Source organism: Electrophorus electricus, chromosome 10 (assembly GCF_013358815.1).
Source record: "Electrophorus electricus isolate fEleEle1 chromosome 10, fEleEle1.pri, whole genome shotgun sequence".
Taxonomy (NCBI): domain Eukaryota; kingdom Metazoa; phylum Chordata; class Actinopteri; order Gymnotiformes; family Gymnotidae; genus Electrophorus; species Electrophorus electricus.
Genome location: NC_049544.1, coordinates 12,780,574 through 12,802,557, shown reverse-complemented (window position 1 = coordinate 12,802,557; position 21,984 = coordinate 12,780,574). Strand labels below are relative to the sequence as shown.

The 21,984-nt window shown below is 40.4% G+C and overlaps 2 protein-coding genes across 3 annotated transcripts; both read right to left on the bottom strand.

The window, feature by feature from the left end:
* Positions 1–5,545: 5,545 nt before the first annotated feature.
* ube3d (ubiquitin protein ligase E3D) lies at positions 5,546–16,011 on the bottom strand. 2 transcript variants are annotated; one of them, XM_027002921.2, is made up of 10 exons: positions 15,507–16,011; positions 13,820–14,019; positions 13,035–13,125; positions 12,618–12,849; positions 12,022–12,097; positions 10,898–10,973; positions 10,543–10,651; positions 10,230–10,396; positions 8,597–8,735; positions 5,546–5,686 (listed from the first exon to the last, which is right to left on the bottom strand). In XM_027002921.2, exons 1-10 carry the CDS (start codon positions 15,581–15,583, stop codon positions 5,666–5,668), a joined length of 1,188 nt encoding a protein of 395 aa, XP_026858722.2. In that variant the 5' UTR covers positions 15,584–16,011; the 3' UTR covers positions 5,546–5,665. The 2 variants fall into 2 exon arrangements, with proteins under 2 accessions (XP_026858722.2, XP_026858730.2); XM_027002929.2 differs by having other exon boundaries at positions 12,022–12,094.
* Positions 16,012–16,398: 387 nt separating this feature from the next.
* zgc:91890 (solute carrier family 52, riboflavin transporter, member 3-B) lies at positions 16,399–19,228 on the bottom strand. Its single transcript, XM_027001569.2, has 4 exons — positions 18,997–19,228; positions 17,252–18,334; positions 17,044–17,167; positions 16,399–16,662 (listed from the first exon to the last, which is right to left on the bottom strand). Exons 2-4 carry the CDS (start codon positions 18,280–18,282, stop codon positions 16,450–16,452), a joined length of 1,368 nt encoding a protein of 455 aa, XP_026857370.2. The 5' UTR covers positions 18,283–18,334; positions 18,997–19,228; the 3' UTR covers positions 16,399–16,449.
* Between the last annotated feature and the right edge of the window lie 2,756 nt (positions 19,229–21,984).

Here is a 21,984-nt window from a genome sequence, read left to right as displayed (position 1 = left end):
TGTCATCTGCACAGCCCGTGCCTCAGCTCGGGTGGCATGCTCTGGGCTGGCATGCATGGCAGCGCTCTGGGCGGAGAAATGTGAGGCCAAACTGGTGGGGAGAGTGAAGCAGCTGCCGCCAAGCGCCAGCTCAGTAACACCAGCAAACACAAATCTCTTCCCACTGAAAAGCTGCAAGGGGTATGGGGTATACTGTACAATGTTTCAGGATGATATATCTGTGATTTACTTCATTAATCTACTCTTGGTATCAGGATTTTAGTCAAAAATATTCCACTTGCATGGAAAGGAAAGAAAAAGCCCTTGTGTTGCAGTTTATGTGCTGAGGACTGTGTGACGCTAAGGTAAGGCTACTCACATTAGCAGTTTTCTCTGGGGAACATTTTAATTTAAAGAGATGAAAGACACCAATGTAGCTCAGAAACGGGTCTAATAATTATTCAGAAAGGCTGGTGTCTTTCTCTCTTTCCTGTTGTTAGTATGTTTTTAATAGATTGTTAAGCAGATGTTCTTTAGTAGTTGGGATACAAGAAACAATCATCTTGTCTAATGCTAATTTTTACCAGTTACTTGGCTTGAAGTACATGAGAAAAATTTTTTTTGCCCCCCCGAAAAGTGCTTTGGAAACAAAATAACATAGTTATTGCATTCAATTTCACTGACAGGTGTGACAGAAGAAACAATAAGTTAATTGCGTTCAGATTCCAGAAGTATGAATGATTTCACAAATCTTTTTTTTTTTTTTCTTCCATGCAACAGCTACTTCTATTAATTTTTGTGAAATTGTGGTAGTCTCTCAGGGACAAATGAAAAAAAAAAAAGAACTATTAGCAGATGAGGACAGCAAGTATGTACCCATGATGACTTGAGGAAATTTTCCAAAAGAGTTTGCATAGCACATAGTTTTAGCATTGGGAAGGAGGGAGGTAAATAAAAGAACAAAAGGCTTTCTCACATGCTCTTTGAAATGAACATGAACATGAAAATGACTTTGCCAAATGTTGCCCCTGTGATGCTCTCATTTTCCTGATAGTTTCCAGAGAACACTGCCACCAAGACCAACCTCCTGACTGTCAATACGCATTGTGATATCAGCACTGCAGAGCAAAGCGTTGGGGGAGGCAGAATTACAGAGCTCTGCCTGTGAGGCGCACCTTTCCTACTTTAGAACTGCAATCTCAAAAGAAAAGAAATATGATAATAATGAATATGCTCAAATTTGTATGCTGCAAAACCCATAGAGAGAGAGAGAGAGAGAGAGAGAGAGAGAGAGAGAGAGAGAGAGAGAGAGAGACAGACAGACAGACAGACAGACAGAAGAGGCTGCCCTATGGGAAGATCTGCTGGATGTTATTTCATTTTGTTTCCAGCTCTCATGAACTAATCAAATGAATAAGATATTGCTCCCATGCCCACAAGCTCTGTAACCCAGACACACACAATATCCCTCTTCACTTGGTTTCTTTGTCAACATTCACTGAGTATTTACTGGTTTGTTTTTAACTATGGTACTGATAAAGCATACATTTATATACTTAGGGTATATAAACCACATATCAATCATGTAAAAAGCATATCTGCCCAATGTAAGACTGTTAATGTGCAATCTAAGAGATGTGACAGGACAACAACCCATTTTCCCTGAAACCCCCTACGTTCCCTTTATGTATAACACCTGATGAAAACACCTCTGACTCTGTGCATATGGGTGGCACGTACATTTTCACCATGATGCTTATTCATTCTTTGTCGGAGCCTCAGGATGGGCAGGAAGCGAGTCCAGCTGCTGAAGGGAGGGAGATATGGGGACCGGTGGTGCTGACGTGGGCCAGATCAAACTGGGCTATTCATCTCGGCTGTGTGGATCCTAACAGATTGCTCTCCTGCTTCACTGTCTCTCTATCATTAACTGTCCCCCTCCAAAAAGGAGGGTTCAAGGCAGCTTGTCATTTAATTCTGCTGACACCTCTGTCAGGCTGACAGCAAGTGCTACCAGTAAAATTACAGAGCTTGCTCGTGCACTGCACCTCTCCCGGTAGCTTGGCTCTGTTCTAAAAAAACAAAAAACAAAATAAGGACATAAGCATTCATGAAATTCAAATGTCTTGGTAAAAGTCTTAGTTATTGTGGCAACTGTACATAGAAAAAAAATTGATTTAGGACTTAAATTACCTTTCCCCTGCAGTAATCACTTTCTGTAAAGGTGATTAGACCTTTTCTCTTGCCTCTGGGCTAAACAGAAAAATATCCTTATAATGGCTATATTCTATTGTGCCTCATTTCGTTTTCAGGTATCTCTTTGCATCATTGACACTAAGCCTCTTGGATTTAGCATCCATGCAATCATAAGGTTGATGTAAAGTTATTTTAGTTGAAATTTCCTATTTATCTGGAGAGATCTTTAAATGCCCATACAGACATTTCACCAACATGTCTTAACATTCCACAACTACATTTTAATTGTGCACAGTTTGCATTAGAAACATGTTACATTATTTCCATTTTGAAAAAAAAAAGTGTTCAGATCTCTGTTCACCCTGGGCTTACTGTTTGCGTTCAAACTGCTGAGCCTGTGGGTGCACTGCCACACAGTGTAGACCTTGCCTCTAGACTTGGCATTTTTGCAGGTGCACTGTCACAAACACGTGAAGGCAACTAGCCACACTAATGAGACACAAGGGAATCAGCTGGGAGTGATTGCTGTCAGAGAGAGAGAGAGAGAGAGAGAGAGAGAGAGAGAGAGAGAGAGAGAGAGAGAGAGAGAGAGAGAGAGAGAGAGAGAGAGAGAGAGAGAGAGAGAGAGAGAGAGAGAGAGAATGAGTGAGTTCTACACTGACAGGGAGTGTGATGCATTAATAGGAGGGTGTAGAGGCTGATGTTATTCACAGACTCCTTAACAGGCAGTTTTCAAGTGGCAAAGGCTAGGATGTGGAGGGCTGGCCTTTGCCAGGGGAAGTGTTTATAAACAGAGGAGCATTATATGGTGGCTTGGAGAGGGGCTTGTCAAAGTTGATACTGTCCTATGGACAATTCAGAAAATAGATCCCAAATTAGAAAATGATGCAAGATGTTGTTTGTTCCAATGACTGAAAATGGTTAGGAGAAACATGCTTGGGAAAATCTCATTCTCATCTTCCTCCTAGCTGTGAGACTGTATTGATGGTAAATACAGAATAAAGAGGGCAATATAGCTTGCAACCCCCGCCGAAGTAAACCAAATGAAATGAGCTTTTGGGGAACGTCAGAATGTTTGTAGAAAGGACAGGTTTTTGTAGGTGTCAGCTCTACAGGAGAACAGTGCATGTTATCTCAGGACATTCTTTTCTTGCATTTTGTGTAGTGCCAAATTAACATTGGATGTACAGCACTGTGCATGATCAGCAGAGATGAAAAGAATCTTAAGTAGAAGCAGTGTGGAGATTAACATGGAATGTATCATTTTATATGGACATAATGCATAAACGCTACAAAATCATACATGTATCCAAAAAATATTCATCATCATTATGGCACTTGGTTTTCTGTTTGTGGATATATTTGCTGTATAGGTAATGGGAAAGAAGGTCCAGATTATATGAAGAGGCACAAAAAAAGGAACAGAAAACAAGAGTCCTGACCAGGCAATTTCCTGGAGGTATTAACTTTGGCTCAGGGGTGTCATTTGTCAAAGCCACATGTGCTATCTGTGAAACAGTGTGAGGAGAGCACAGCTAACTCCGTTACATGGTGGAAGCAAACAGCCAGTGTCCCCACAGCACACCAAAGCAGCACCTCCACAGACAGGCACCAAAGCCTTGATGGAGTGGAAGCCATTGGCAAACAGCATTCTCCTCTGCATTAGGTACAGGCAGAAGCACTTAAAGTACAGTCTACTTCAGCCAGGCCTTTTCTAATAGCTCTTTCCTTATTTTATTATTTTTCAAATCCTTCTTGAGACAAAAATGCTTGAGGGAAGAAAGAAGTTAGCAGACCCCACTTGTGATGTGCTTTTGTGGTCTATTGGCTAATGAGCAACCCATGAAGCTGTTATCAAATCCTCTGCAGGCGAGTTTGAACTAATTTCTTTGAGAACCATTAAAGAAGGAGTTATTGTGTTAAATATAATTGTTGGTTACAGAACCTAAGCTACGTTGCTATTGGACATGCCTATTGTTTTTTAGTTCACCATTTTATTTTACACTAAAAGTATCATAAGTATCACCCAAAACAAAACAATTATTATTTTTACTCCTACACAATGTTTTTATTGAAGGCTACTTCTACATTTTATTGAAGTAAAAGTACCTGCAGTATTGGTTTAGGGTACTCTACCTATCTTCATCCATTTATGAGCCAAACGAATTTGTAAGTGATCATCAGATCAACCATGCAATTAGCAACCCTAGACACGTCCCACAACTGCCCACTCAAATCAGGACAGTCCTTATTAGCATATGTCCAGTCTAAGCTAATCAGCAGCCACCATGGGATACAATCAAGTGTTGCATGGCTGTAAAAATAGCTTTGTGTGTGTCAATACTGAATCATTTTCACTTTTAGACAGCCTCCACATTTGTTTGTGCCACAGTCATCTCAAGAATAAGAAGGGTAGCAAAGTGGTTGGTGTAAACAAGAACAGAAAACGGTCATTCGTGACTCTGCTACAGTTGAGAGACGTACGATCATGCTATACTGGACATTTTTAAAACATCTAAGAGGAGTAATTTTTTCTTTAAGAACAGTCATAACAAAAAAGTCAAAATGTCAAAAAACCTGCTTGCAGACTGACCAAAAATTCAAACATCTTAAAGCTTTTAAATGCTAGAAGAATTTAATCTAGGAAACTTTTCAAGGAGTCTCCTCTACTTTAACACTGGAGACAGGATGGCTAATTAATCAATTAATCCAAAAATAACTTGCATCTAACACATCCAAAAGGTAAAACTGTATTCTCAGTTGTCACAGGAACTGCATATAACACACTATAATTACAGCAAATGCTACCCGTATGCAGACATTCTAGTGCTGTCTGAACACACTGTGCTTTTTTATAGCCCTTTTAGGGCTGAATATTTTATTTATTTGAATATTTAAAAAGTGGAGTATTTAAATGAAATATAGAGGAAGTGATTTGAGATCATTTATAGGCAAAGAGCATCCCATGGCACCACATACAGGTTTCAAAAAAGCAACCTGTCTGGGTCTATCTCCATTTAACCAGTATGACATTAAAACTACTTTAACAGGATTCAAGATAGTGAAACAATCAGAAGTGTATCTAGTACAGTGGATCAGTGCTGGAATGGTCATAACCTCTGCTTGTGCAAGCCCTCAGGAAACACAAGAGCTTTTACTCCTGCAAGCATGCAAAATGAGGATTCAGTGTGAATTCCCAGAGATGCACTTTGTAGGGCTGCTTGGAAGTGCTGTGTAACAGCTGAACCAGCCACACACAAACCACTTGAACAATCAAACACCAAGGCTGGATGTTCTACCAGCATACTGGTACATTATTTTCCTGCCAAAACAAGCTAAAAAGGCACAATAAAGTAACGCATCAAAGCCATTTGTTGTTAAGATTAACTTTATCATGTACATCCCAGGTGTAGTTATCCAAAAGCATTTCAGAAATGTCTTGTGATTACTGCTGGATAGATCCTGCTCAGAGTCGTATCTTCTCCTGAGGTCATCTTTTCAAATATGCCACCTAGACAGAGATGAAGAATACATCCACACATCATTAGCACATAGAAAGCAGCACCATTTCAGAGGAAAGCTGGAAGGCAGGAGTCCCTTTGCTTAAGCCTGCAGCCTGTTTCACAAATCTGTGGCATCTGTGCTCTGCAAAAAGGACATCAGTGTCGGCATTTCCTCTCTTCCAACTTCTACATACTATTACACTCCAAACAATACAATAGCCTGAACAGCAGTTCCTTAAATCAGGAACATTTCTGTTATTACTTAATTAGGAGTTACATGAGATTGCTTTACATGGGTAAGTCAACAGAAAGAACATCTGGAGATGAAAGTATATTAACCATTTTAACCAGTTAACTAATAGCAAAGTGGTTTCGTTTATTAACTAGTATGATAGAGCTCTGAAAAATTATAGTCTATTGTACAAGCACATATTGCAATAAAACATAAGTTTATGGAACCAGAGCACATTGTTTTAAAACTGCATAAATAGCTATTTTTTTGTGAAGCCTTTTTTGCACTCCAACAGCTCTGCATAATCATTAAGACCACTACAATTGCATGTGTATAAAATTGTCAGTGTATCTTTCTTTAAAATAAAGATTTATACAGAACAAAATTTTTTTTGGATTCTTTGGAAAACAGGTGGCCAAAACTGAACTACTGTGTACTCTTTAAAGTGATAAATGCCCAAGTTCTGTTATTGGTATTAAAATTCACATTCAACAAAAAGTAAATCAATAAAAACCAAAACAGGTGCTGGCACACTAGGACATCATGACTTGGCAAGCAGCAAGAAAGCACATTAAGCAAGGTAAACTCATGCAGAGGCTGCTCACTAGGATGGATGAGGGGTAACCGGAGCTCAAGGATCACTCCCTGGAGCATGCCAGTCAAAGCCCAATTTACTTTACAAGGACGATAATCCATGCATATAATACAACCTCTGCAGCCCATCCAAAAAAGATAAATCAGAATTTATCATCTTCATCTCAAAGCCCTGGAGAATTACAGTAAAACCCTACAAGCAGCTATGGTGGGTTTTGACACATGGTACTTATAGCTGTGGAAACTATGAATTAATATTAATGAACATACTGGTAAGCATTTTCAAATACCATTGCTCCATGGCCAACAATAACCTGTAGATCCAAACAGGACCATGTTTAAATGGGGGGTGGCTGGAGACCTTGGAAAAGCAAGAGCTTCTGATGCGTCTGCCTTCTGATGCGTCTGCCCTGGTATTTCCTTATCAGAACCCACCAAACTTGGTGACAACTCTCAGTGAGAGAAGCAGAACGTCTGACGCATGACCAAAGTCGTCGTAGCTTGCTGAGAGGAAGGGAAGAACTTTTGCTGATATGTAGACATTAGGACTGTAGAACCAGCTATGGCATGGAAGTGAAGGAGGCAACTGTCCAAATAAGCCCACACTGAGAATGCTAATGAGGGAAGTTACGCTGTGTGTGTTAAAATAGCTAGTTTTCAGAAGAGCTGACATATCACCAAGTTCCCTTTTATTTCAGTGGCAGGCCTTTTTGCTCACAGCTTCTGCAGTTCAAGTGCTGATAAACAAAAATTTGTATTTGTATTCAATCTGTATTCATGGCGACAGAAATGCCATTTTCTGGCGTAAGTACTACTCAGTATATTAGCCAAGGTCCTTTCATACAGGGTAATGGCCAGTGTGTTGTGAATGCAGAATGTAAGGACTTCTTCCAACAGAAGAGCTTCCTCTCACAGAGGCTCCTTCCCTCACCCACACTTCTCTCTTGCCCCATTCAGCAGATGGACAGCTTCATTGCATCACTGCTGCCACTATTAATGCTTACGGCACGACTCGTACTCATCGGGGCTGGCGGCAGACTGAGTACACAGCTCCATCTCCTGTAACTGTATCTGATCTCAATCATCTAATTACCTTGGCCCTCTGTCCAACGCTACCCTCACCGCCAGCTCCAGATGCAACTGTTAAACTGTGCACACCCAGCCGAGTGTTCTGCTTGCGGCTGTGTTCTCTGATGCTGCTTCACCTCTTTGGCAGCACTGTGTTCTTTCCTGCCCTTTTGGAGGTGGACAGAGTATAACTGTGATCCCATCCCCTGGAAGTGCCACAGCTTTAGTCCTGCAGCCTGTTTGCAGCAAAACAAAACCCGTCCATGCAAATGAACATTTCACAGGTTGGTTCAGCACCAATTTCGAATTCTAATAGCTGCCAGGGCTTGTAGCATCACAGTAGGCAGTGCTAAAATGACTGCTTTATATGCCAAAGATGATGTGCCTCTCTGCACCAGAGGAAAATTACAGAATTTTTTTCCCCCCCTTCATAACACATTTGGACATAACAGCATCTGCACGCCAGCTTTATGGCTTCCTCCTGCTCAAGCCAGGAGACCTCCTAGTGCGTACGGGTGAAGACAAACCAAAAGACAAAGACTTCTGTCACTGATTAGGAGCCTTCCAGGAAGGCTTGGCAGCACATCCACTAATAAACACTAGTACCAAGGGATTTGTTCTGGATAGCCAGTTAATGGGCTACGTACCTCTCTCTCAGTGTGTGTACGTCTTCTTAAAAGGCATGTTAGATCTCATCACCTAAGAGTTTTTAAGTGTCAGGCAGCAGAATTCTTCTCTTTGCTATTCAAATGCACAGCACTCTTATTGTAGGTAAGTGGGCTGATGGTTATGCAAGGCTTCTAAACTGAGGGCTGACAATTACCATCATAAACTGTCAGTTGCAGTGAAAGGTAAATACACTGTTGATTACCGCCGACCCACGTTTGTTAACTACAAATGCAACAAGATAAGAAAACATTTTGAATGCAATATAAACCCGCAGCATACAACCAGTATGAAAAAAAATTCTGAATAGGTCCTTCCCAGAGCTATGAGGTTACTGTTTTCAGAGATGACCTCTGACCTGGTAGGAGTTCATTGAGCTCAGTGAAGGGGGCAGTGTGCTCGTGCAGGAGCTCAGCAGCTGTAGCAGCTCATCACATGTGCTCCAAGGAAGAGCTAACGGATGGACACTGATATCCTTCTCCCAGGCATCAACAGCCCTAGAGAGAGAGAGAGAGAGAGAGAGCACAAGTGAACAAGATATACAGAGAAAGAGAGAGCGAGTGAGTAAGACATAAATTATATTAATCTGACAGTTTGAAACATTACATTTTTAATCATGTCACAGCAATTTGTCAGTGGAGAATGCTGAACACAGAATGAAGATGCGGCACTGGGAGAGGAACAGAGAGACTGATGTCCTGCCACACATTATGGCAATGATCTATCCAGGACATTTCAGTGACATTTAGCCATCTGTGCTGTAGTTCTGCGGGAAATGCAAAACTCTGCTCCTAGAGCAAACTTGCTAGTGAGGCTCTGTGCAAAACAACAGCACCAGCAAAGGCTTCAACAGGCACGTTTGTCATTCTTGTATACACACCTCAGGAGTAGCAGTGCGTTATAGTCAATCTTTTATATATGTCAGTTTATTAGTCAGTCAGTCACATGACCTCAGCACTGTGACCCTACTGTGATCCAGTGAGAGCAGCATGGTCTTTGGATCACTATCTTTGTACAATAGTTTCCCCATCGTCAATCTGAATCTTTCTCCTCCTAGACCAGAATAAGTCTGCCTTCTGCCCAGAGGATTCTGCAGAGCACATAATAGAACAAGTGCTCACTGACACTCTGCCATCACTGTTAATTTTATAAATGTAATAAATTGAGGAAAAGCTCTACTGGAAAACAGACAACATAATAAAACCACGTGACAAGTAAAATGTGATGGACTTGAAGATTCTATTAATACACAGGCAGCTTCAGTGTGCATGTCACGAGTAAACGGAAAACAGAACACAGAGCGTCCACCAGACATCACATGACCAGCCCAGAAACGGGCCCCTGCAGCTTGTATCATTAGCGATTCTGTGAGCAACAGAGGCAGAAGCTCCCCCTGCAAAGCAGAGAATTCTCAGAACTGATTCGAGCTGGAGTCATAATGACCCGCTGGTGTCTGAGAGACAAAGGGGCTGGGCGCGCACGCCCACCAGCTCCCCGTGTGGTGGCGAAGCATCAGCATGTTGCAGGAATCACCTGCAGTGCAGTCCTCAGACAGAGTGTTTCTGGGTAGCAAGCCGTGGGTGTCTACAAGTACAGGCACAAGTGTGTGCATGTGATCTAGGCACTGAACTAAATGCATCACATATATGCCTACTTGCCAAAATACTTTGCAGCACAGTTTAGAAACATCTTACCCTCAGCCCACGTTCTAAAGGCATTGATAACTGGCAAAAAACTTCACTTGCAATATAAGAACAGTAAGGCAACAAATATTGAAAGAGCCACGAGATAGCTAAAGATACGTCACCATGAACAGCGTGAATACTTACAGAAACAAAACTTTTTATACAAGTAATCTAATCAAAACAGGAAGCCGACAGAGGGATAGAGTCAGGTGGCATGGTGGAGTAAATGGATTAGATGAGTTGTTACACACTGTAATCAAAGGGCTGGATGGGAGCAAAAGTGAAAGCTGGAAATTTATGACTCACTCCTGGTGCTCGGCACGATTGCAGGCGAGGTAAAGGACTTTGACTGCACTAGCTGCCTGGCATGATTGATGCTCATCAAGATGACGGTCACTGGAGATGAGACCATTACTGCTGGTGACTTTCTCAGAGAATGAAGCAATCAGAGTATCCGTATTCAGAAGCCAGAGCTGGTGATAAAAAGCCACATTATCTTACATTTACCCATGAAATCATGTAGACATGTGCCAAAAAATGTGTGCAAAGGAAACATTAATGCAAGGAAACATGCAGAGTAACAAGATCTGCATCCATCTTAGGAGGTTGGAATTCTTACCATGATTACAGATTTGCAATCTGGAGTCTGGATGGAAAAACGAAATATGCTTTGCGCAGATGACAGTTCAAGAAGTCTGGAAGTAAGTGCTCTCTCCAAGAATTGCTGTCTAAATCACAAAACGCACAGATTTACTTAGCCATCAACTTACGTTAGGAGGATAGCAAGTCAAAAGAAAACCAAAAAAAAAAAAAAAGGCCTATTATGCTTACTTTGTCAGAGACCATGTGCAAAATACAATAATCTCAAAAGAGAACAGATGCTTTGCACCGAAGTTAGCCAACAAGATAAAACACAAACGTATTCACAACTCTGTATGACTAACAATTTTAGACAGCAAGCTTTAAGTACTTGCCTATGCTGTGGTACAGTAAACTCTCTCTCTTCACTTTGTTTTATCACCACTTCAGTTATATAGAATTTTAACACTTCTGTAACAAAATCACAAAAGAATATTTGGCAGTGAATATTCCCACACAGGTTTGAACACAATTCAATCTTAAGACATCAGTTGGTGAATTTCTGCCATTGTAGGCAAAATAGGAAGGAGGACTGATGAAAGGGTACGCAGTCCAAATTAGATGAGGTGAGACTCATCTACAGCTCTGATCCAATCACAGTATAGAAACATGGTTCAATCTAGAAAGGCTCCATATCTGATGTACAGAAGTTAAGTGTTTTGTTTGTTTTGGGGTTTTTTTTACATTGCATTTGAGCTTGCCATGTCAAGCCAAGAGCAATGTTCAGCTTCAAAGAAATTTTTACTGTAGATTTTAACTTCTCAGCTCCACGTTTGAAACCTAATACTGTGAAGTAATTATTTTTCATAGCAATCTTTGAAAATTCTGCCCCTTCTAGGAGCACCTAACCATAATGTGGAAGACAGCAATCAAATGGACAGTGCAGCGAAAGCACAGGTAACTAAATAAAGAACACCCAGAGAGCACCTGTGCTTTTGCATACATAACTAAGTGTTCACATTTCTGCAAGAATTAACTGTATTAATTAAAGTGCCAGTGGTAAATATAAACCAAACAAATGACCATTCTTAGTCATCAAATATTACATGTTACCATTTGTATTTTAATGTTACTTTTGTCTAATTGTTTATTCTTCTTGGCAGCATTTAGATATCTGAGCTTTAGATTTCTATTGCCAAAGAAAATTAAACTCAGTTCAAAGTTGCTCAGTGCATTTTGTAAATACAACAATATATACAACAAAACATTTTGTTAAGAAGTGTAGTTTCTAGTAATCCTAATATAGATTTGTAAAATTATTTATTTATGACCAACTACCTAAAAATGTTAATACAAGTTTGAGTACAAGTACAAGCAAACAGAACAACAGTAAGGAGCATGATTATATTTCCAGCTTTGCTTATTGTATTTAGATGGAAAACGGACTGAGGGGCATCCAGCAGGTGTGTACCATCACGGCAGCTTTAATGTTGGGATCCATCTCTTTCCACAGTCCTACCTGACGTTACTGCTTCTCCCAGCACTGCGGAGCACATCTTACAAAAAACCACCACATTCTTGCAGCCAGCTGTCTGCTGTGAAAAACAGACACATACCAAAATAGACAGATGATCTGAAAGCACAGCCAGATTTCAAAACACACCAAACAGAAATCAGCAAGCAGAGGAGAAGCATTTAGTTCAGTGAGGGATGAAACGTGCGTTTGAAGTGAAGTGCCCCTCCATCTCTGCTCTGCAGCAGGAGCAGTCCCAGCTAGCCTGCGGAGATCTCTGGTCCTGAAGGACGAGTTCAAGCTGGAGCCTTGTAGAAAAGCTACCAAGCCCCCTCCACTTGTGCGCTTCCTAAACAAGGATGAGTTCTACCTACCCACCCTTATTAGCCCAGAGGCAGTGTGGATGGAGCACAGTGTTCTTTTATACGAAAATGATGACTCAGCAAGTGACCGCGTATAATTCCTCTGACGTGGGGCTACGCTTCTGTCTCACTTTGAGTGTAGGTGATGTGCCATAGTTTTAGTTGGAAATAGATGCACTATAGGCTGTTCACAGCTGTGCTAACTTAAAACCAATGTCAAGTGCAGGAGAGGAGACATACCTTTACTGAATACTGACTAGTGTCCAGGTTTACACAGGAGGAGTCGATTTGTTGTGTTAGGCTATTGTCACAGCTGCTGTCCCGTGTCAAGAGGAAGTAGGTGTCACCAACTAAACAGTCCTCTTCTTGAGGGAGAAGTTTTTTGTTGGCAAAAGGATCAGGGTGACAGCACCAGTCATCCACTAAGGCATTCCAGTTCCCATTTGGTAGGGGAAGAACTCGCCTGAAAACCCTGAAAAATAGAAGCAAATGCAGTCACACACTTCTTAACCAACACACTGAGTTATGTAATAGAGCCAAATACTTTTGAGATAACTTTACACACACAAATTCATTGATTTATTCATTCATCAACTAGAGTTGGGTACATCAACTTGATCCCCGAGCTGGGGTTGAACAAATGAAGCTGCTCCTCACTTTTCTTTCACCAGTATGGCCCCACAGGACTGGCACAGGAAATGATACTTCTCCAGTGCCTTCAGGCATACAGTCGCACTGTCTAAAGCCTCTGGCAAGAGCAAGCACAGCAAAACAATAAACATAACCCTCTACTCGACAAGACACAGAAGAAAAACTTTGCAACCTGCTAGGATAGCTTTCAGTTAGTAGCCTTACTGAGAGAGCTTTTCATTCATTTTTAAATTAGACATTTGCAACAAAAGGGCTCTCTCTGATCCTAGAAAACAGTGTGATCATGTCAGTGACAGCATGACGGACATCATCATATAAATATAAATTAAGAACCCAATTAGCTATATTACAGAATCAAACAACCAAACATATGTGTTACTGGGGAAAAGCCTCCGATACTATCAAGGTCAAAGAAGGTTGTATCCATGTCTAGTTCTGAGACTTGAAGAGCAGGAAGTGATATAGACAATATATAGCTCAGCATCGCTACTTCTGTAACAAGTGATGCTCTGGCTCGGAGCCAAAGGTCAAGTGAGTGGAGCATTCCATGTGCATCATTAACCTCAGCTAATTTGTGGAGTGTGATGATGTGTGGAGCAGACCCAGGGCTAGTCTGTATTCATTACACAAATTCATCAAGCAAATCAAATGAGCTTCACCTGGCTCTGATACAAAGTCATGCTTAATGACATTGGCCTGCAAGAGCTTCTGTATTCATTACTGTGTACAGTCTACTGCAAGAGCAAAGTTGAGGGGATACAATTTATACTGTGAATTGTGAAAGCACGTACCTGAAGGCTGGTCCACCCTCAAATGCAATCTGACATGCAACCCGTCAGCATTGAGCTGCTGACTCTTATGCCATGAGCCCTCCACTAGACTGACCCCTGGTTTCAGCTTCACCAGATAACCCCCATCAGGTACATGGATTTCTATGGCTGAGTCTCTGCTCGTCACATTTACCTCAGCTTTGTCCTCAAAGGCGTCACTCCTGAAAAAACAACAACACGGGGGCAATAACTACTGACTACTTTTAAAAACCCAATAAAGATTGTGCACACTAGATGCATAACAATAGTCTAAAACACACTGAAAACCTACAACGCATGGTGCCCGGAAAAATTAGTGTGGCCATTGTTTTATCCCCACACTGCAGGGATGGTTCCCTCTTCAGGTGAAAAGAGAACATGGAGGATATTCATCAATGCTCTCCTCTACCATGTTTCCTCAGCCCACCTCTCATACGTTGTGTGCTGCTGAACTGGCAGCTTTAAGGACAGCAGTGCAGCCGGAGGAACACCAGGAGGACCACAGAACACTAAGTGGCACAGTCACCGTTTATGTCCATGTGGAGACAATAAAAACTAAAACAGTCAAATATCACCAGCCTGATGTCAGTGCTGATATTCTACCATTAACCATTTTTGTCAAGAAGGGTTCTCTAGAATGTTAAGCACGTGAATGTTATACCGGAATATGTGATTATGCTACCAAAGTGCATCATCTCCCAGAACAAAGTGATGCCCTAGCAAATAGTATTACATACATTCCATTACATACAACTAGAAATATTTAGTCATAAGCCTAACAAACACCACCACCTACTGGTGAAAAGAAACACCGCAAGTAAGAGGTTTATGGACATGGAAATCAACCCTAACTAGGCTTTTTTTAAAAATGAGAATTGATATTACTGTTTATTTACAAGATTTGTGTACATAAAAGATGTAATCTAGTTATAGTGTCGTAACTGATTAGCAAGACATGGAAAAACTAGGAAACAACCGTTCAAGCTTATGCTGCCTTCAAATCGTGTCGGAAGTATTTACGAGATCAGCGCACATAAACGCCACCACAACGTCTTATTTACTAGTCAGTATGAGTAAGAAAACGTCATGTCGGATGCCAGTATGGATGCTACTCTTACAATAGACGGTAAAGGTTTTAATCTTATTGGCAGTAGTTTTACATGTTAACAGTTCAAACATACATACATATTGTGCACAAAAATAAAACCAAAATACAGAGAAAATGAATTCTCTCATGGCGTCCATTCCCCCCCGGCCAAAAACCACTTGAACGCATACCATGCCGTAACTAGCTACGATCTCCGAACAACTAAGTAGGATGACTTGAAGGCAGCATCATACGGATGCCATCTAAATGTTTGCTTGAATGCCAAGTACGAAAGTAATAGTAGTCGTTATAAATCTAGGTAGCTATCCTAGGTATCAAATTGTTTTGGGCTTATGTAACTAGCTACTCCCAAAAAAGCAGTTCAATTAGCTAACATATTTTGCTTGAAATCCACATTACACACACGTATTCGCAGTTTTGGAGAGCGGACTGTAGGACAGCTACGTCAGTTACTTGTCCACGACACACTGAAAACTATACACAGCTACATGGTAGCTAGCTAGCTAGCTAAGTTAGCGAACATATGGTCTATAATCGGCTACAAATAAGCACAAGACTTGCCGTATAATCAAAAGGCCGCTTTGCAACCGTTGCCTCAACTCGAGAAATATTAGGTCTTGTTTCTCTGTACCCTCCATTTCTACATGAAAGCCAGTAAACCAAACACTTCAAACAGAGTGCATGTTGGTTTTTTTTCTGTAGTTGAGCTATTGGCGATTCATCGGTGAGGACCTTTACTGCCATCCAGGGGATTGGTGCGTCAAGATGAATAAAAATAATCGATTGTTGTATTTTGGACATATTGATTAATTATTGATATTTATTAGCTTACATTAAAGCTCAATTAAATGAAGCCACACATAATGAGAAACAGTCCAGCATTTCTCTAACTTCCATCTACCTCTCTGAAGCACGCGTAGCAGATAACTTTAAGGTAAAGACATTTGGTGAGACTTCCTCTCTCCTGTAGGCATCCCACTGGAATTTAAGCAAAATGCAGAATTACATTCGACAGCTTTTATTCTAAACAGCTGTTTAGAATCTGAAACTAGAAAAAAAAAAAATAAAAAAATTATATATATATATATATATATATATATATATATATATATATATATATATATATATATATATATATATATAATATATACAAAATCTGAGTAGAAACCTTTAAGTGGCAGAATATCACGGCACGTTTCACCAGGTATCTTTTTACATTAAACATAGATTTGATGTCAGGACTGTGTCTTAGATTAACAACTGCGATAAATACCTACTTAGTTTGGCAGATACTTTTGGTAGTCAGTAGGTTATTATTATTATTATTATTATTATTATTATTATTGTGATGATATATTATTTCATCAGGATTTTTGGAACAATAAAACACATGGCTTATCTTATACAAGTCCCTCTTTCCCGTGGTGCATTCACATTAAACTACACAAAGTAGTTAACTGTAACACATTTATCAACTGTTTTATTATGACTTAATTGTTTTATATCATTTAGGGCATTTGGTGTTGCAGGGATCGCCTGATTTAAAGAGTTCGTAAACACTAACTAATGGAAACATTATCATGGCGCCTATCATGGAGCCAAGTTGTACTACAGCTCCACACCACACGAGGGCGCTGCGTCCTTCATCTCTCAGGATCACGCCAATGATCACCTTCACATAGGACAGAGTGAGGACAAACATCACCCAATTTATGACCTGTATCATGACAAAGAAACAGATAGACAGTCAAAATTAATTGATAACAAACCGCAATGTCTAAAGTATATATATATTTTTGTATAATGTAATAAACAATGAATAAATAAGGATTAAATAAAAATACTTAAGGATTGTATTATGCATATCTAGTGTTTACAGTAATGAGTTTATAAAGCTTTAATTAAGCTCTTAACAAAGAATTAAATGTCATTGATCACTTCAAAACTTATAGTTATTGTATAGTTAGAATGTCATATAAGCTCTAGTTATAGATAAGCTATAGTTACTACATTGCATTATTGTAATGATGCACAATAGAATCATGTCATTAATTATCTTGGCTGTGTTGGGTTGGCAGGTTGATGATGTAGGCCTTACCGTAAGTGCAGCTCCTAAATCGTGATAGACCAATAGAGGGCAGGGACTCAGTGTTGCCATGCCCATGATGAACGCTCCAAAACCTGTACCGGTTGCTGTGAGCACCCCCATGAAAAACAGAGACCTGAAATAGAGAAAATGCTAAGTATACATCTACATTAAAGTCTTACATCCATTTATCTTGTCTGGTTGTGCCATTTGATCTTACCTCACTGGCACAAACATGGCAATGAAGCAAGCCACAGGGTTGGCCACAGCAGCCATGGTTGTTGCCAGGTGATATGCCTGATTTCCATATGGCAGACAGGAGTAGGACTGCACTGAAGGGAGGACTGCATTGGTTAATGCACTGACCCAGCCCAGGACCAGAAAGATGAAGACCACTTCTGCTCTGCTGTAGGTGCCTTTCCCAAAACTGCTGCAGGGCTCCTTCATTCCATCATCCACAGGATCCAACATAGGTTTCTGCTCTGGAGCAGAGCTCTTTACAGACAGGTTAATGCCAACTTTCACTTCGTGCTCTGCATCACCAAGAGAGCGCTTACACTTGCGTTCCTGCTTCATGGCTGGATGGTGGTTGAGCATTAGAAAAGCACCCAGACACACTGTCATCATGACACTGAGGAACAGGAAGAAGACCTGGGTGGAGAAGTTGGCTGGCTGGTAGTGTGCTTGCAACTCACCACTGGACCCCCAGGTGGAGTTCTCCATGCTAAAATTTGCCATACCTGTACTGTTCTTGCAGTGAACCACTCCCACACCCTGGATAAGAGCTACAAGTGCCGGGATCAGGCCACTCAGGCCTTCCCCAGTAAAGTAGGTGGTGAGATATTGAGGCTGGAGTCTCATCATAAAAGGCAGAAAGGTGACTGAAGAGGTGCAGTCAACCACTGACAGCAGGAAAGTGAGAGAGAGCAGGGCTAGGCTGTGTTCAGCGCCTCCCACCACTAGCGTGTGCTTCCAGAGGTAGGCTAGTAGGAAGGTGGCCAGCATTCCTAGCACTATGATGGTGTAGATGATGGGTCGCTCATCCAGCACTCTTGGCTTAAAGCAGTGCATTAGTGTGATGAAGAGTGGGCCAATGTTGGCCAACTGGATGATGATAGTCAAGTAGGAGGGCAGGCACCACCTCTCAGGGATCTCATGGACAATCAGTGGAAGCTCCACCCACATTCCATTGATGGCCACCCATGAACCAATGCCAAAGAGGCAAGCTAACATATGTGTCAACAGAGACATAATGGTAAGAATGATTTTGGCTTTGGATTATCTGATGGACAGTGCAGATCATCTGGAAAAAAATGGACAGAGACATTTTTGCATACATTTCATAGTACTTTCTCTATGAAGAGAGATGGCATTTTTCTGGCCTCTTTTTTTGTGGCTGATAGAAAGAACTGCCCTCTGAAGCAATCATGCATCTCAGCCCAGTTGAATTCATAATGTGTCTGGCAATCAAGCTTACATACTCCATATGTATGTCTTGTTGCATCATAATAGACAACTTAGTGTTTACAAGTGACTATATGGGAGCAACCTGAAAAGTTCAGAACTTTAGACATTTTAAACATTAAAAATTTATGTCATAACCATAGTTAATCTGTACGTCTGTGGTTGTGGTTGTGTGACCTTTCCCCACAAGTACACTACTCTACAACTGATCATCTGCACAGGCTCATTTACTAAATAATTTACTCAAAGATCCATAACAATACATTGCCTACTAAGGAAATGAGAGCAACGTCAGGTAAATATGCAGGAATATTCACTTATATTTCCCTTTCTTCATATAGCATACACATTTATTTCCTCCATGTTATTTAATAATGTAAAATTCATCATTCATGGTCTCCAGTCTGTCTCTGTATTGATGACCAAGAAGCCGAGGCCCCTTAGATACCCTTTTTAAATTCTTGCTAAAACACAATCTGCTCTTAGCCACACATTGCCTACCTTATATAGGAACTGCCAAGTCACTGGAGATTTTACTCAAGCATTCTGAAAAGAGTCTGTCCTATTACATCAGCCAGCGTGTGTGAGCCATATTTGTTCTGCTTCCACATTGTTGTTCATTGTCACTCTGTCTCGCTGTTCACCTGATGGCAGATCGTACACGAATGCTCAAGCTTCCTCTGACTATTCAAAGACATACAGCCATGTGCTCAACCCCCTTATAGGCAGCCATGATGATGCAGAGAGAGAGAGGGGAGGGTGTTTCTTATGACATGGCAGACTCCTCCTCCAGACTCCCTCCACCTCCACCCCTCCCTAACCTTGTGGCTGCAGTAGACCAAAGGCTGCGCTCAGCATAATGCTGAAAACAAGAACAACTTTCCCTGTCTTCAGCTGTAATTGGTGCTCTCGTTTAAAACGTCTGGCAGACAATACATGGGTATGTGTTGTAGAGACAGGTCCTCCAGTTCCTACATAAATGCGCCTGGTTGTTAGTAATGAATATCCTTCAAATGTTTTCTAATTAGCTAGCACATACATCGGATTACTTATCCATTTACTTAATTCTTTGTCCTTATTATATATATCAGGACAAAGAAAACACAGCAAATGTTTTTTGACATATCTCTTATGCCTGTAAGTCTCTGCACCTAATATTGGGTTTAATTCTGTTGAAGAAACAAGCAAATTGTCCCTTTTCCTAAGCAAAAGAAAAATGTCACTGGCCCTTTTAATGAGCTTTCCCTAACTAAACTCATTTCTTGTGCTTTGAAGACACTAAAACAGTAACAAAATATGTGAAGGAAGCAGTTTCCTGTAACACTTATCAGTTACTTCAGGAACAGCAGGGTGGCAGACATAGACATAATACATTTTGTTACAATATAGATATAATAAGTATGAAAGAAGCGTAAAAACTAAATGATACACAACCTAATATTCATAAGAATAATTTGTTTTTTACTACAATATTATTTAAATCCTGGTGATTTATGAGAGAAAAATGTCGACTCTATACATTGACTTAAACATTTAGCCAACTGGTGCATTTAAATTCCAAATTCTTATGTGCTTCCCATACCATGAAACACATTAATATCATTGTGACATTGTGACAAAGAATTAAAGGTTAAGTATTATATTACCAGCAAAATGCCGTTCCTCATATTTTGGTTTAGAGTGGCTACACAAAATCTTATAAAGAATGTTTTACTGTATTATTAAGGTCATGTAGAGGTAGAGAAGATCATCTGATCTTGAATTTTAACCCTTCCTATTTAAGAAATAAATTTTTTTTTTTTTTTTTTTTTGCTGTAACACGAAACATAGTGCAGCAACAAAAATCTCTGAAAGCATTTATCTTGATCTTAGAAAAGAAGGAAGTCTCCACCACCATTTGTAAATGAGTGAGATTATTCCATTAATGATACATTAAGCACAGTGTGATTAAGATATCCATATTGTGTTGTAAATACTCTCACCTGATTTTGAAGCGCTCCAGTCCTGAATGTATCTTACAGGGTCAGGTGCAGTATAAGTTGGGGATTAGGAAGCAGACTGTTGCTACTCTGGGCTGAGACTCCACTATCAGTCTGGCCTTGCCATGTTTGCCAAGCGCTCAGTGTCTGCTCTCATGACGCAGTGAGTCAATATTCCAGGATGCTGGTCAGTGTGGGCCGGGGAGAGGACAGGGGTGCTGAGTACAGGGGTTATGTCTCTGCTGCTGTGTAGGAAGGTGTGTAAGCGTTGTTAACCCAGCCATCCATTGGCTTTAGAGTCGTGATTCCTGGCAGGGTTGGGATGCCTTTTGTTCTCTGCAAATTCCAAATCAATGGCACTGACCTCAGTGGGAGGAAATGTCATGGGATTAGAGCTTTTCTTCCTCATTTTCCACATTGTTAATATCCATATAATATCCGCGTTGTTCATAAAATATCCATACAATATCAATATTGTTCACTGATATGTTGATATATTTTGCATGCTTTAACAAGCGCTTACAAAACTCTAAACCTGATAAGTTTTGAATAACTGTTTTTATACCCATGAACAAAAACTGACAACTTAATGGCCACATGTTTAATCTTGCCTGCAGTGTTTCACATGGAGAGGGGAATTCATATGTCAGACATGCAGTCTTTTTCAGTGGCCAAGAAGAGAGCAAGACGTTTGTCTCCAGTACCTGTTAAAGCAGTTAGCATGAGATGTTTGGTGATGGCAGCCTATATCAATAAGAACTTATTCACAGTGCTAGCAGGCAAGGGGCTAGTCAACACAAATCTTGAATGTGTTGAAACAAACAAAAACAGAAGCTAGGATCTCAGAGGAAAATAGAACAAACATAAGTTAAATGTTTACTGTTTTTTTTTTTAATATTATTTTTAGCAAAAATAAAACCAAGTTAAAACCTTGCAACTGGTGTTTGTGTACCTGTGCAGGTGGACACAAGAACTAAAATGGCAGTGAGAGAGGAGGCAAGCTGTTTCATTATCCAAGGCATTGAAATTCTTAGTAAGCATGGTTTAATTACCACAGCCACTGAATCATGAACTCCTGAATTCAATCAAGTATTTTAGCTGCATCCCATGCTAGCACCATGAGAGTCTAAATACATCCTGTCACTTAACGTGAGCAGGTGGTTAGAATTGATGTAAGGTCTATGTTCCCTTTGGTAGGACTATATTTCATATTTTGCCTCTCAGCCTCTTAGCTAAATCTCAGTCAAAATATTTATTCCATTAAAATGCATGTATAAAGGACTATCGGAAGGTTCACCTGAACTGCAACTATTTAATGAAACTTTTATTAATGGAATATTCACAAAAACAACTCGCCTATATGCAATTTCATATATTCAACATTTTACATGTCTCAGACTATCACTCAATAGCCTTGATAGTTTATTGCCTCCGTATATTCTCTTTTCCAATTGTGGACTAAATTCTAACACAGCAATAAAAAATAATCCAAAATTTAGACAACCATTTT